The 16,787-nt window shown below is 33.2% G+C and overlaps 1 protein-coding gene across 1 annotated transcript in view; it reads right to left on the reverse strand.

Moving 5' to 3' along the window:
• The window catches only part of LOC132700802 (homeobox protein B-H1-like), a 59,442-nt gene that overhangs the window by 21,390 nt on the left and 21,265 nt on the right, over positions 1-16,787 (reverse strand). Inside the window, exon 2 of the mRNA XM_060668350.1 lies at positions 10,315-10,531. Coding sequence (XP_060524333.1) covers positions 10,315-10,531 — 217 coding nt within the window. The remainder of the gene's footprint in view (positions 1-10,314; positions 10,532-16,787) is intronic.

Consider the following 16,787-nt stretch of genomic DNA (forward strand, 5'->3'; position numbering starts at 1 on the left):
TTCAAAATATTCACATATTTCTAAATCAAAATATCTTTGATTCGGAATATTTTTTGTGTCAAAAATTAAATTTGAATGGAATGTTTTAATGAATAATGGGCAGTAGGTGGGTTTATACTTTGAACATTAACAGACTAACAGAAAAAGCTTTAAAAGCTTAAAGCTTTAAAAAATTTGTAATGATATAATTCAAAGTTCACATTTACAACCCTATATATGAACAAGCAAAATAAGATAATTGAAATAAAAATATAATTATTTTTCAGACCGAATTTAATTGTTACTTCTACAAAAAAAAAGAAAACCCATATGATATAAATAAAATCAGTTCTCCCATTATTGTATTAAAAATATAAGATCACCACGTTGTAAATAAATATTCCTACGCCGCTGGTCTCCCGAGAAATGTCGCCGCAAAAACGCCGTGTAAACAGAAACACTTCACGCATTAAGGTCGATTTGTTTAAATGGTTCTTCGTTGGGATACCGAGTATGAAATTAAAGACAAAAAAAATCAATTTTGTGTATTAGTTACACATTTGATTCTTTGTTCCATTAGATATGGAGCTTTTTGTTGTTTTAACTGTTGTTTGACTTTTAATCGGATAACATTTTAGACGCTTTTATTAGCATCGTAGATATTCCGTAAGATCAATTTGCTGTTTGTTGTAAGAAAAACAAACGGTTACTATTGAATCAAGATCGGCACCGGTAACTTTGTTCTACTCATTTCATTTTATTGATGTTCTTAACTCCTTTTCTGTTTGACTAGTGCGTTTTTTTGTTTCTTACTTCTGTTTATTGATTTATTTATTTATTGCCTATGGGTAGGACAAACAATGGAAAACTACAGATGTAAAAAAAAACTAACGAAAGATATATAGACCAATATCTATAATATAGGCAACTGCAGTAGATAAAAACCAAATATATACACAATATATATAGTACAAATATACAAGAACTTAGTAAATAAAACGCATTCATAAGAATATGAAGTAAGAAAAACAAACCTTAATGATTATGTACTTAAACTCTATAAATGATCTATCACAGGCGATAAAGCAAGGGTGGAAGATTGTTGTATAATTTCGACAATCTGCAAAGCAATTTGTTTGTAGCGTAATTAGTTCTACCTGAACGGATGGTTCAGTACAGATGACAATACAGAACTGTTTTGCAGAAGCTCAGGGCAAGAAAAATTGGAATGAATAGCATAGACGACCAACAAATTCATTATTAGCGCTTAGTGATTTAATGTTAAGTTGGACTAACAACGAGCATAATCTTATACGAAGAAATTTCACTTTATAATCAACATAGCTAAGGAACTTACCCTGAATAGGCTCTATCTATGCAGTGTGGGTGGTGTAATAAAAGTTCCAGATGCATATTCAAGATAAGATCTTACCGGTGAGCAATAGGAGGATTTGGGTTGAGTTCATATGGCTTATGCCTTTTGCAGAAAAAATGTTCAATGACTAACTTTAGATCGTGCATATTGGAACCATGAGTAACTTGATCAGTTAATAATGTTTTTACGTTGCGAAACACAACTGCACAACATTTAGAAGGATTCAGTTGCATACCATACCACTCTTTTCTTTCTTTCGTATGCTGATTATTCCAACAAATGGGCAAAACGTTTAAAAATTAATAACGATATCGCTTCCTCATCAAAGCAGTGTAAGTTAAATGCCCACCCTTATCACAAACAACCTCATAAACCAACGGGATATTTAATTTCACGTATAGGCGTGTATACCACGGCACTTTGTTTCACGGCCTTCCGTGATGGGAAAACGTTTTCGATTTGAGAATCAGATTTCAGGACGGTGTGTATGTGGCAGGAAAATGTGCAGTTTACGAAGTACGAATGGAAATTAGTATAATTGGTTCGGCTTTGCATGGCAAACGTTATTACCTGACGCGAAAAACGGCCATTCTTATACCTACCAAGTTAAGTTCGTAAACGTGTCTGCCATTTATGCAAAGGGTGTTTCGAAAAACGCATTTCGAGCTTACGAGGCAACGAACACGAAATATGGAGATTTTATGTGGGTTGTTTAGCCGTTCTTTTGATTGCGGCAGCTTAAAAAGTAAAATGCAAAAGACAAAGGTCGCTCGACATTCGTTGTTTCGCATACAGAGCAAGCTTCGTGGGAAACAGCTGAATTACAAATTGAGCAGCAAATGCTCAGCAAAAAGTAACCTGTATCAGATCGGCACCAAATGACTTTATCAGTGGGAATTGTTTACCAAACTGATATCTACCATACCTACCAGCACGATTTTTGTATCTGCCAGTAAAGGAAAACATAGACTTCATCCATATCTGACCAAGAGGTTAGGGCCTTCATAGAATGTGTTGGGCAGCGCTGTTTTTCGTGTTCCTGCATATATCTGTACTTGTAAAAATAATTTTCTTTTTGAAAGTTTTTATACTATTTTCTATGAGAAGTCAACTCTAACAAAATACGTAGATTCCAGCTGGTAATTCCAATATACTTTCGGTTGCTACTTTCCGCAGGAACCCATAATTCATTTCAAATTGTGTGTGTATAAATACACAAATATATGATTTAACCGAATTTTTAAATACTGAATGCTTTCGAAACTTATAAAAGCTCACTGGTTTTATAACTTTCGTCAAAATTAATATTATTTCCTGCCCAGTAGTATTGAATATTCAACTTTATACTGTAATCTTTTGCAATTCACGACTGTGGTAGCTCCCATTCTGAGGAATGTTCGCTAGAAGACAATTTTTGAACTTTTGTTCAAAATGTTTTGCCATTGGATCTTCATAGTGGTTGACGCTCAACCACAAAACATTTGAGACGCAATAATAAGATATTTAGGAGCTGCAAATCTTTTTAATGTGCCAATGAGCTTTATATGAAGCTTATGTGGAATTGTTAAAGAATTCTCATAATGTTATGTAAAATATAGAGAATATTCGGAGATGTCAAGATAGAACTGTCCCTTTGGAACCAAATATTCTTAATGTTTATTTCCAATTTATGGCATAGGAAAGTAGTGAGCATTGGTCGGTAACGAATTCCATTAATAGTGATTGCATTCTCTTCCTACCCTTAAAATAAAAATGGACCAATCACTCCAAATCTCACACCAAACCGTAACTCTATCATATTCTTTGACACGACACCTCAATATACATATCAATATACATACATACCCATAAATTGCAAAAAAATGCTGCCAACAACTTAAATAAAATCAACTTTTAGTCGCACGTTTTGCAGGCATGTCTCCTGGTCACACTTTCTCAATATATCTCTTTTACTTCAGATAGTGTGAATTTATTAGCAGTAATTTTAGTCTGAATGAGCTAGGAAACCACAATAAGCTGAGCTTACGTTTTCGCTTACCACTTCCAATTCTGCGATATCGCTGCGAGGAGAAAAAGGAAATGAAAAATATCGATTTCATCACGACACGAGTGGAATCCGCAATGCGACCGCTTTAATCTGGATTAATTTACGTCGATATCTATGCGAGCGAAAATTATCGATCTAATTGGACGGGTTTATAAGACGTCGCGCGAATTATTCGCGGTATGTGTCCCGGCTCATAACTACCGGCTCAAAACGTCGTTCATTAAAGCCTTAAACCAAAGAAGCAACGCGTAACACCACCATTAATCACTGACACCGTAAACTTTATAATATTTATCCTAATAGTCGTCTTTTATTGTATTACTTTATAGCGGTAAGTTTGCTTCGAGTCCCGACCATAATTAGTTTTCGAGATCGTTAATCATATCGCATGGACTTTATTTTGCGCTTTGATTGTTGCGTTAAGTCGATTGTGGTAAGGCGAATTAATACAAAAAGTCAATTTGGCTTTCGGGGGGTTTAATAGACTGTTATTACTGCCTGTATTATATGGTGGTCACCGCTGCGATAGGAGTGCACCTGGAAAATTAGACGAATTTCCGAATTGTTGTGTAAGGCACGGAACCATTGTTCGGGTGACGCGGGCTTTGATGGATGTTTTGGTTGGAAGCGCAAAAGACCGCGACGAATTTTATAATTATTTTCGATTACTTCGATATGTTTCGTAGTGCGACAGTTCTTCGAACCATATTTTCTCTAGTTTTTGTGTTTAATCACACACACCTCGAAAATCATATAACAGCGAATTGATGCAAGATGCTAGGGTCTATTATACTTCTAAACCGTTATATTCCTGATATTAAGCAAATGTTTTAAAAAATGACTTTAGAATATGTTTCGTCCAGGTATACAACTCATGCGTCTGATCTATTCTGCAGTATTAAGTAGTGTACGGAACCTATGGAGGTAACATGTGGATATTGGGTACATAAAGGCCGTAAAAATACTCAAATTATAACACCTTATGGGTTCTGTCAAGTCATCATATCCAATAACGCACACATTTTTTAAATCAAATACTTTTTAATGGGGGTAGATTTGATGTTTCCACACATTAACACAAAAGGATCTTCGTTTCTCCCACATTATATTATTTAAAGTTTGAACATTTATGAACAAGCAATTTGAAATTTTGCGCACCTTGCTGAAAAAAAATTATGACTTTCCAAATTTAAAAATTCCCCCCTGGCATTAACCAAATTAAAACTTTCTCGTACCATTGGAATCTCTGAATTTTTCCCAACCGATGTTAAATTTTGTGAAGTTTGCTGGGAAAAGTTTTAACGTTTCAAATATTCAAAATCTGGATTGATTTTTGTTTCATATTATTGGGGTTGTTGATATGCAAAGTGGTTTGTTTAAATATTTTACAAAATGTATAACAGCATACCAATACCCCTTTAATACCACAGCATACAAAACAAAAATGAATGTTTCAAAATTGACTTTGTGTAACGATCATTGAATTTTTCTTGTTTTTCTATGGTGATATTTTCTCCATAGATTATTGCCATAAAATGGCCTCAACTCAAATCGGATCCCACATAGCCTATATTTTAAATATTTAATCCTTAAATTTAAATGGGTTATGCGCAATTGCGCCAAATTTAAAGAATAAAATGTGGAAGATCAGAAGTTTTGGGTAATGGAAGAAACACCAAATTTACGCCCATTATGAAGACAATATTTTATTTAAAAAATGGGCGCAAAATTTTGTTAAGGCTGTGAAAAATTGAGCAAACTGTGAGCAAATTTTTAAGGAGAACGAGGACATAAAAGGAGGAGATAAAAAAATATGCAGTTCAAAACCTCCAAAATCGGGGGAAGCTTCCGTAAATCTAGCTTAAACCCTGTAACTCTTTCAACGTAAGGATAATAATTAAAAATTGATTAAAAAAAATAACAATGATTAATAGTCTAAATATAAAAAATATTATTCCTAACAGAGCATTTTACATAATGAGAAATTTGCTTTATAACATAAATAATAAAAATATAAAAAATAAAAACATATTATAAGGTTTTATTCAACTATTTATTTAAAAAAATGTGCAGTTCGAAACCTTCAAAATCGGGGGAAGCTTCCGTAAATCTAGCTTAAACCCTGTAACTCTTTCAACGTAAGGGTAATAATTAAAAATTGATAAAAAAAAATAATAACAATGATTAATAGTCTAAATTTAAAAAATATTATTCCTAACAGAACATTTTACATAATGAGAAATTTGCTTTATAACATATTTATTTCTTTATCTTTTAAAACATATTATAAGGTTTTATTCAACTATTTATTTAAAAAGTGAACATTTACTATCATATTTATCCTAAATAATTGTTTAAAAGTGGTTTTCTTCAAGACTTAGACTATCGAACAACTCATTTATTAAAAATTTTAATTTTCGAATTATTCTTTATAATTATATATCATTATTATAATAATAATTATAATAATCATTTTCACGAAAAAAAGTAATGAAACTGTGCGACGAAGTCTTTTTCATGTATATTTTGTTTGTTTTTGGAGTTTGTTAAATGTTGGCGCAATCATATTAAACCCATATGGTTTAATTAGCCAATTATTGTTACTGACAGGTGGTTTCCATAATGGGATTTTGACAGTTGTTACTGCGAGCAGTACACACCTTGAAAAGTACGTTAATGAATTTTAATGGATGATGCCACGATTAATTTTAAAAACTGTTTATGAGTAGCATACTTAATCTTGTCTTGATTTTGTACTATATGGTTTAAGATCTAACTTCACTGCTGGTATCAAATTTTTTTTCTCGCATAGTACTGAACCCCTGCGTGGCGACTGTTGGTTTGTAATTAAATGAACTAAAACTGGGCTAGACTGGATAAAAACAACATGCAGTAAGAACTGCCTCTCTAGGGCTATCCAATACAATTTAATGGTATGAAGTTGTGTTAACGAAAATCTAGAATAATAATGATATAATAGAACTCTTCTACCCTACGTCTTTAATACTACATACATGCTTTTGTCCTTGTCGAAATCAAACTTTTTTGGTTAAAAATCGCTAGGGCAACCGCTATTGTGGCCGAAGAAAAATGAAACATCCTCGTTCCATTCAACGTGTATAGGATATAATTTCACGGCACGACCGCTGTTTAAACAAATCATTTATCTCTCCGGATATGTGATTTACATAATTGTAACAAACATAAAATGCCATTTCCGTTACACATTTATAGCCATTAACCTTTCAGAATTTTTTAATAATATAGTTCCAAAGCCGGTCTTAACAATTTGATTGAAATGATGTTGCGGTAATAGGTTTCACAATAATTTGGCAAGTCCAGTATTTTTTTGGTGAATTTCCCGATTATAGCGGATTTTAAAAGTTTATCAGGAATTTAATAATTTATTCATTCTAAAACTTGCCAGCCGTGAATTGTAGAACCTTGCCGCTTGCAACTGGAAAACTATTTTCATGATACCTAAAATTTTCAAAGCGGAAGAGATTACTTTTAGCATAATCTTAAAAGAGGCGTTTCTTACAATTTCTTCACCTCTATTTCCAAATAATAACATATGCTATTTCTATATGATGCGGATTTGCCAGCACATAATTTTGCAATTACCCTGATATTTTGACTCAATTTTTTTTTTATCTGATGTTATAGTGTATACTTTTTTATTAGGTTATCTTATACAGGAGTAAAACAACTGATATTTTTTGTCTAACACCTTGTAGGAACATTGATGTGTGTAATTTTATTTTTATCTCCCTTCTGTAAAATACCCAATTATATATCTAGCGTGCGGGAAACCACGTGAGTTTCTTGTCCAACGGATCCGAGACACTTCGGGCATTTCCGGGATATAACCGCATGAGTTTGGGAGAAATCGTATGTTTTCGGAGATTTTACCGCACGGCTTGAATTTTGACGTTTGTCAATTCTGAAGGTGATGTTAGTGAATCTATTCATGTTGTTTTGCAAAAATGTACCCAAAAACCAACGGTCGTAGAAAAAGAGTATGCAACACGTTTGGTAAACTTTTTAAGTTACACGTTTGTTAAACACTCTCTTTGCTCGTGCCAAATAAACTCGTAACTCAAATGCCATTTACCACACTTGTTGCATAATATACTATTACATACTGTTTCTTGTAGTCTTTGTTGTACTCTAAATATCTCAAATTCCTTCATTCCATTATCTCATTTCTGATGCGAGCTGCAAACTTTTTATTAAACCTATATGATCAACAGCTGCACTGGTCATTTTGCTTCCTCTATTATATATATATATATATATATATATATATATATATATATATATATATATATATATATATATATATATATATATATAATAGAGGAAGCAAAATGACCAGTGCAGCTGTTGATCATATTGTCATCGTTAGTTCTTTAAGAGATCGAAGGTATACTGCTGCATAAACAAATAACATAGCTTTAATAAAAAGTTTGCAGCTCGCATCAGAAATGAGACAATGGAATGAAGGAATTTGAGATATTTAGAGTACAACAAAGACTACAAGAAACAGTATGTAATAGTATATTATGCAACAAGTGTGGTAAATGGCATTTTAGTTACGAGTTTATTTGGCACGAGCAAAGAGAGTGTTTAATAAACGAGTAACTTAAAAAGCTTACCAAACGTGTTGCATACTCTTTTTCTACGACCTTTAGTTTTTGGGTACATTTTTGCAAAACAACACGAATACATTCACTGACATCACTTTCAGAATTGACAAACGTCAAAATTCAAGCCGTGCGGTAAAATATATATATATATATATATATATATATATATATATATATATATATATATATATATATATATATATATATATATATATATAATAGAGGAAGCAAAATGACCAGTGCAGCTGTTGATCATATTGTCATCGTTAGTTCTTTAAGAGATCGAAGGTATACTGCTGCATAAACAAATAACATAGCTTTAATAAAAAGTTTGCAGCTCGCATCAGAAATGAGACAATGGAATGAAGGAATTTGAGATATTTAGAGTACAACAAAGACTACAAGAAACAGTATGTAATAGTATATTATGCAACAAGTGTGGTAAATGGCATTTTAGTTACGAGTTTATTTGGCACGAGCAAAGAGAGTGTTTAATAAACGAGTAACTTAAAAAGCTTACCAAACGTGTTGCATACTCTTTTTCTACGACCTTTAGTTTTTGGGTACATTTTTGCAAAACAACACGAATACATTCACTGACATCACTTTCAGAATTGACAAACGTCAAAATTCAAGCCGTGCGGTAAAATCTCCGAAAATATCCGATTGCTCCCAAACTCATGCGGTTATATCCCGGAAATGCCCGAAGTGTCTAGGATCCGTGGGACAAGAAACTCACGTGGTAAAGTGACGTTTCCCGCATGCTAGATATATAATTGGGTATTTTACAGAAGAGAGATAAGAGAGATAAAAAATAAAATTACCCACATCAATGTTCCTACAAAGTGTTAGACAAAAAATATCATTTGTTTTACTCCTGTATAAGATAACCTAATCAAATAATATTACTTTTTCAAATAATTAAAGAACAACACATTAAATGCATTTAAAAACTACAATATCAGATAAAAAAATGTCAAAATATGAAGGTAAATTCAAAATTATGGCAAATCCGCATCACATAGAAAGTTATTTTATAAAATGAGTTTTGGAAAATTTTGATGTGTGGATAGCTTGTGTTATCTTGTCTTACCCTTATCTTTTGTTGCTAGTGAAGCTTTAAATGCTATTAAAATAAATTTGGATTTAAACATAATTTCGCAAGTGTCCATGACTGACCTCTTATAGAATACTACTAAAACGCATATGTTATTATTTGGAAATAGAGGTGAAGAAATTTTAAGAAACGCCTCTCTTAAGATTATGCTAAAAGTAATCTCTTCCTCTTCGGACAGTGGTAAAAATTTAGGATTATGGTTTACCAAGGGTTTGTGGTTTTCTACACACGTTGGCTCCGTGTTATAAAAATCCTTCCATATGATGAAGACATTGCATTCTCTTCTCAGTAAGGAAGTCAAACTTAAACTTTGTGAAAAAAAAACTTTTATCCCATGTCTCTTATTGTAGTATATACTAAATCGAGATAAGGAGAGACTCCAACGATTTTTTTAGTTATAATCTCCGAAACTATGACTATATTTGCTAGTGTCTATCTGATTCGGGTTGGCTCAAACCGTTATAAAGTTCTGTTGGCCACCTTTGTTTTTTTTATTAAACTCTAATAATACTTGTATGATAAACTATGCACAATCGAGACACCCGCCATTTTTTGAGATATTGTGTTCATAGACACACTGCGGTAGCTTCCCTGAGATCTTTCATCTACACCGCTGTTCCACTATTTAATGAAGTACCTTATGCTGTAGCCCTCCAGCATAATAAAGTCCTTCAAACAAACATATAATTTGCTTATTAGGCAAATCAGTATCTACCAAAAGGGTCTGAATTTGTAACGTCTATTTCTTGTGTTTAGGATGTATATATTTGCGTATTTTTTTGAGATAATAACATTTTATTTTCTTAAATTATTTTGTATTCCAGGGTCTTGTGGTTGTAAGTGTAATATCTTGAATTTGTCAAAGTTAAAATCTTTTATAAAAAATATTACATAAATATTAAGTAAAATAAATACGCAAATATTACTAAAATACAGTAGTACCTTCTCGGCCGTTGATTTACGCACTCGATTTTTTTATTTGCTTTATTTTATCTTAACATCGAAATAGAAACGGACCTGGCTATGATCAGGTTCATCGTATTAATTTAAAACATCTAACTTCTTTTTACATCTCTTCAGTATTTTTGCAAAATCATGTCTAAATAACATCTTCACAATCAAAAAGAACGTAACGAAGCCAACTTACCGTCTATTTTGATACCAAGTCTTGACTTGAGTGTCGGTGAGGCTCAATTTCGCCGCGAGTTCCATTCGATCTTGAACGCTCAGGTACTTTTGTCTCTCGAAGCTCTTCTCTAACGTCTGCAACTGTAAATCCGTGAACGCTGTCCGTGCTTTTCTTTGTTTCTTGCTTATCGCGCCGTTAGAGCCTTTCGAGTTCAAAGAGTCATCGCCGTTTTGCCCTGTAAACACACGTCGATTGTTTGGATAGAATTTCGTACCCTGCGGACAACATTTTTATGGAGATTTCGAATTGGCCGAACGAATCTATTTACATACGCAATAAGTTACCGCCCACAAAATCGTTCAAATCATTCAAAAAGGAGAACCGATCGAGTAGGTAACACGCAAAAATGCATCTATCTCGCTAGTCGATTTTGTTTTCGAATCAAAAATTGCGGGCGCGAAGCCGTTCACGACCTCCCTTTATCCCCCACGTTCTCACGATCCATCTGCAAGGCAAACTTTTCCCCATCCACAATGTTCGTCGATATTAACCCGCGATTGGTTACAGCTTCGGGGTAACGCTCCTTCCCTTTGTGTCTTCTCGACGTCGGTTTGGCGTCGACGCCGACCCGACGCCTAAAACAATGGTGGAGATCAATTTTCGATTCCCCCCTGTGCAAGGACTCCATAACCGTTCGTCCCCCGTTTTCTACTACGCAAATTACCGGTTTGGTCCTTTTGTGTTTATTGTAAATTGCGACGGGGTGAATTATACCGGATCATTTTCATTTATATATTTTTAGAACGGCGAAGCTAAATGCTGTAAGTGCAAAAATGGGTAAAATTTATATTTACAAATTCAAATTCATATTCATACAAACGACGTTTTTATTAAATTTTAAGTTTACTGTTATTAAGCACAGTTTTATACCCAATGTTTGTCACATTTTGCCTCTACCTCAAACGTAATTACAGTTTATTCCAATAAAAATTGAATACAAAATCATAAAAATGCAACAAATAAACAGCTAATATTGGGTATTTTCCCCTCTACATCTTATAAGCGATTGAGATTGACATATCTTCAACTAGAAGTATAATTTTGTGCTTGATCGATATTAGTTCATATTTCCCTGAAAATTTTTCTACAACATTCAATGAGGCACGTGCTTATTCATAAACTGCCTACCCATGTGATACCATAAATGTGTACATTGGGTTGCGGTCTGGACTGCGTGGAGCCTAGACCACGGGCTCCAATATGATAATCTCTAGCTATTTAAACGTAGTCCCAAATTCGCCCAAAACATCACAGGACATCCCTCAAAGAATTCCGTTTGGCGAATGTTGAATTGGAAAACGTTCCATTTAGTGGTCGAATAATTCTTAAGCATCGGTGGTTGCTGTAGAGACAAAACCTCGTTTCACCAGTATACAAAACAATTCAGCCATTCAGATTATGTGTTTCCTGGCGAATTGAAGTCTTGTTCGGCTATATGAACTGTATTTAACTGCGATTCTGTTGGTGGATTTCTGAGGCTTAAATTCTCTTTTGACACATTGACCTGGATATTGTGAGCGTGCGATATCACAATTCGCTATCTCTAAGCAAAATGCAAAAATCTATGGTTATGGTCATTGGTTGCTTCAAAATGGCGAAACATACGCAATATTGACGAGTGCAAAATACTCAGTCTCGTAGTTACAGCTCGCTAACCCATTCCTTCTTGGATGCATTAATTTTGATGCGAAGGTTATGTTATGTGTTATGTTATACTATAAAAGGCGTATTTTAAATGGACCACCTGAAGGGGCACTTACTGATAACTTTTTGGTACTTGAACTAGTTAGCTTTTTTACTCTACAATTATGTACTTTAACCATAACCACCGGAACGGAATAAAAAAAAACATTCACATATTCTACTAAACCTTGCCTGACTAATAATATCTGGGCATATTTCAGCGGCCATGCTAAAAGGGATGTTTGAAGTACCACTATGGTATGGAGCTTGAATATCGACTTCTTATATAGTGGTTCCTGAAGTGCTAACATTTTCAGTACTAGCTATGCGTGTTCACTCGATTAGACCTAAGTGATGCTATTTATGAGACACAACAAAATTTGTAAGATTTATGGTATAGAAATTGTTGTAAAAATATATTCAACTATTCAACGTATTTATGCAGCCAGATGTTGGTGAATTTATGCAAACTCCAAAAAGATTATTAATTTTTTCTACAAGATATTGCAAGATAGACATGAATAATGCTTTCTCGTTGTGCCGCATGATCCAATTCGACTCCCAATATGGGAATCTCGCAAGACGTAAGAGATACAAAGTAAATACATAAATACAAAAAGTGAGATTTTCTTTTCTTTAACAATTTGCCTTAAAATTTAAACAGAAATCTACAAATAGATCAATTTCCGTAGCAACCGTTTCAGCGTCTAGTTTTTTCCAAGTCATGATTAATTTTTCTTATGGACACCATGTTGGAGTTTTTGTTTTGAATAGCCTCTTCTTATTAACTTTTTTTAATGACAATATACCTAGTTCAAAATATTAGTATTAAGTATTAAAGAAAATATCTATATGCCATAGCGTCTAGTGTAGTGTAGTGTGTAGTGATGCTAGTGACTCACTCTATCATTACTGGATGTCGCAAATTGGCATAGGAATTTTGTTTGTCAGTTTTGAAATCCGCATCTAAAAATGTTACTAAGACTAATTTTGATTACGTTACTATACGGGACGTAACTGCACAACTGCTCTGATCATTGCGTTACACTTATAAGTTGACAATTTTTCCACCAAGGTACAGTCAGATGATATTTTAATTTATTCACAATAGTATACTGTACATTATCATTTGAGGAGAAATCATTGAAAAAATACCAGTTTATAGACAACTACCTTGTTCCTTTAAGATAATACTTGTTAATAATAAGATAATATGAGATAATTAATTATAGATAAAATAAATTCTCAATGGGTGTAAAGCATTTTTTTCACCCACTGAACCGCAGTTAATCATCACTTAAACTTTCCAACTGGCCCAGGCGATCATACTATGTATAGCGTTTACAAGCAATTTATGTAGAGCACTCTGTACGCACGCGAATAAAATATAATGACATTTAAATTGCCAGTATTACAACGGGCAAATGCTACAATGTGCGGTAGGAAGATAAAAGGCTCGTTCGACAGTTTTGGAGTGTAATTTTCTGTAAAAAACATATTAATGCTTTGTTTCTCGCATCGTTAACGTTAAGTTGCTGTTTTAATCCGACTTATTGCTACGAAACATGCAAACTTTTCCACTGTAAACTGGGTGAAACATTAATACCTAAACAAAACGTCAGTTAGAGGACACCTTATTTTAATACTAATTAAGCCATTTGTCATTGTCTTTATTAAAAAACGCATATGACGAACCGATTAGCGTGAAGCGTGAGTCTGTTCCACTCATTTTCCGTATTGCTGTTTCCTATAAAGCTGTTAAGATTCAATGAAATGTTCTGCGAGTTTCAAGCGTAGCTTTTAGTTTTGGAAAACAACTAGAGTTTTTATTATTCATTTTTGCACTCTTTAAAACATATCCTATCTGCAATAGGAAGACTAATTAAAATTGGTCAAGTGTAGGTTTTGCATATTCGGACAAACATTTCCCATTTACTTTATTGGAAACTTTGGTACACATGGGTTAAACAAAGCACTTTCGCACGTTCTCACGAATCATTTACAGTTACTAAAAAATTTTCTATTCCTTGTTGTGAATGCATTGGGATCCGAAGAGTTTTGTGTCATCAGCATAAGCTATTCACATTAATACCATGCGGTAAACCTGAAACGTGAACCATAAACAGCAGTGACAACAGCACTGTCTCCCAGGAACTTTATTTGATATGTTCTTCCTGTATTCTAGATTTGATTCTTTTTGGCAATATTACTTTACTATGCTTGAAATGCATGAGAACATGATGCACACCGTAAGTCACACACAACAGAATTTTCAAAACAATGTCTAGAGTCCCAAAATTCCTTGAATTACGTATCAAATAAAACTAACCGTAACTAACTAAATATATCAAAAAACAGGAGAAAAATGTTCCTCCGTTACACGAGTCAACAGATCTATTTCTTGGTTCCAATCGAAATTAGAAACACCAGCCAGAAACTTCAGTTTAACTAATAAAAGAGTCTTTTGTTGGTAAGGTAATATTAGGCCCAGTTACAATTATAATAAAAATAATTATTTATTTGAAATATTGAATAATTCTCTATTATGATTATTATTCAGTGTGCGTTTTAACCTTTCATTTATCGATTTTTTTAGAAGAGTAGGTGAAAGTGGACCGTTTGAGAAAGACCCCTTGCAATTGTTTTCAATTTTTTTTTACAATGTCGCAAAATTCAAATGAATATATGACTGTTCATCCAAGCAAAATAATTAGCGTAAGCGGTTTGTTCCGCCACTTGCTTAGTGCTTTAACGAAAATACAATAAACGCCATTAATTAGTATTCCCGTGTGCTGTTTCAAGTTTAAACCCATTGAGTTGAATGAATGGAAAACATTTTCATTTATAAATTCGACGTTGACAGCCTTTTAACCCCAAAATACGGAATTTAAATTCCCCACGAATTCAAATAAAGAGATCCTTATTTGACCATTAGTGAATAAAACTACACCCGAAAGCTTTCTAAGTCGTTCTCGAAGTGGATTTAAATCCTATTAGTCCTTTATGTGCCGTTTGTGGTGATTGGATGAATAGATGGTTCGATCTTTTCACGTAAGTTGGTACGCTGATAAATTGGATAAACGAATTTTAAAAAATATTCCCAGTTTACTTTGTGTTCTTATTAATTTTGCCCGCCTAACAATACATTGTCTGATAATATTAGGGCCCAGATTGTGCGAGTTACAACTGAATTGATTTGCAATAAATTTGCACATCAGAACCAACTGTATCGTTTGAAGTGCTAAACAAGCTTTAACGGCGTGTTGAGTAATTATTATAAATCCTGACTAGGCATTGCGAAACGTTTCGCTACTTCTTCATGTGTCTTGCCCTCGAAGAACGTTGGTTAGTGTGAGTTTTACATCATTCGGTCCATAGGTTTGGAGCCTTCTAATTTAGAGAGTAAGTTTGTTCATGTCTCATTGGATGTCGAAAATATTCAATCTCTCTTGCCTTTATGTCATTATTAATGTTGCTTCTTGGTTATTGGATATTAGAGTTATTAGTTCAATAAGTGAAGTTGAGTTAAACCCAAATGGTAGTAGAAAATATATACGTCTTTATCGGTTACTAATAAAGTCCAGTTTAGTATCTACCCTAAGTCAGTAAATGGAACATCTATATTATGAATGAATGAATTTATTAAGTTAAGATAACAGCAAAGTTATAACAGTGAATTTAATGATATCTATTGGCTGCGAATAAAACTTTCAAGATAATACAAGAAACTATTTTAATAGTAATTACCTTTGGAAACACCATCAAAGGATTGCTATATATTACACACGAAGGCATTTTTAATAATTTACTGTTTTAGTTTAACTTTAAACAATTGTACAGGCATCCTCCATTTGTAACTGCCTTAAAGCTGAACAGCTTTCAAAATATAAGTTCTATACGGCATTACAGCAGCTTGTTGGAATATAGGAACTACATTTTACTTCTTCAAAACAAGGAAAAATTCTAGATTACGCTGTACTTTATAAATACCTGGTATTTTAAGTACCAGTGAAAGTAAAAGAAAGTAAAAAATGGATCTAAGTAATATGTAATAAAGCTTTGTGCTAAAATAGACTACGCTAGAATGCGACATATGCTTTTTTTACATAAAATTAAACTTTACAAAGAAATATCACAGCCATGATTAATCTCAATCCATAATGTTTGTCCGTCATAAGAAAAATACCACTGCGAGACAACTCACTTTAAACCTAATCTGACAAGAAAATAACTGGTAATTTGAAGGAAGGCCATACACTAAATAATACCATTACCTAAGTTTTTCTTTAAAAGCATAGAAAATTTAAAAAAATAAATAAATATCCAATTACGAAGTTGCGATCGATACGTTTGCGTAGATATTTTTTTTATTATAACTTTTGTTGTTTCTTCTAAAACGTATTTTTTGTTTGATTTTGTGAGTTATTCCACATCTTAAGTGTTACAACGGAAAAAGATTTTTTTTCAACATCATTGTCAAAGTTAAGAAGACACCCAAGGATTTTTAAAATCTGAAATTTCAAAATTTCAAACTAACATGAACGTTACACATATACAGGGGTGAATAAAAGTTTGCTTTCTGACTCATATACTTCCCTCTAAGAAAAAGGCAGATTGAAAGCGACACCTGTGCCGTTAAAAAATTCGAAAAATTTCAATCGAAACGCATTCGCCTATGTAAAATATGCTATCTAATTACTAACGAGAGCAAAAGAGTCAAATAACAACCCAACTATTTATTGGAATAA

The sequence above is a fragment of the Cylas formicarius genome, unplaced genomic scaffold (assembly GCF_029955315.1).
Source record: "Cylas formicarius isolate icCylForm1 unplaced genomic scaffold, icCylForm1.1 PGA_scaffold_4__25_contigs__length_36172078, whole genome shotgun sequence".
Taxonomy (NCBI): domain Eukaryota; kingdom Metazoa; phylum Arthropoda; class Insecta; order Coleoptera; family Brentidae; genus Cylas; species Cylas formicarius.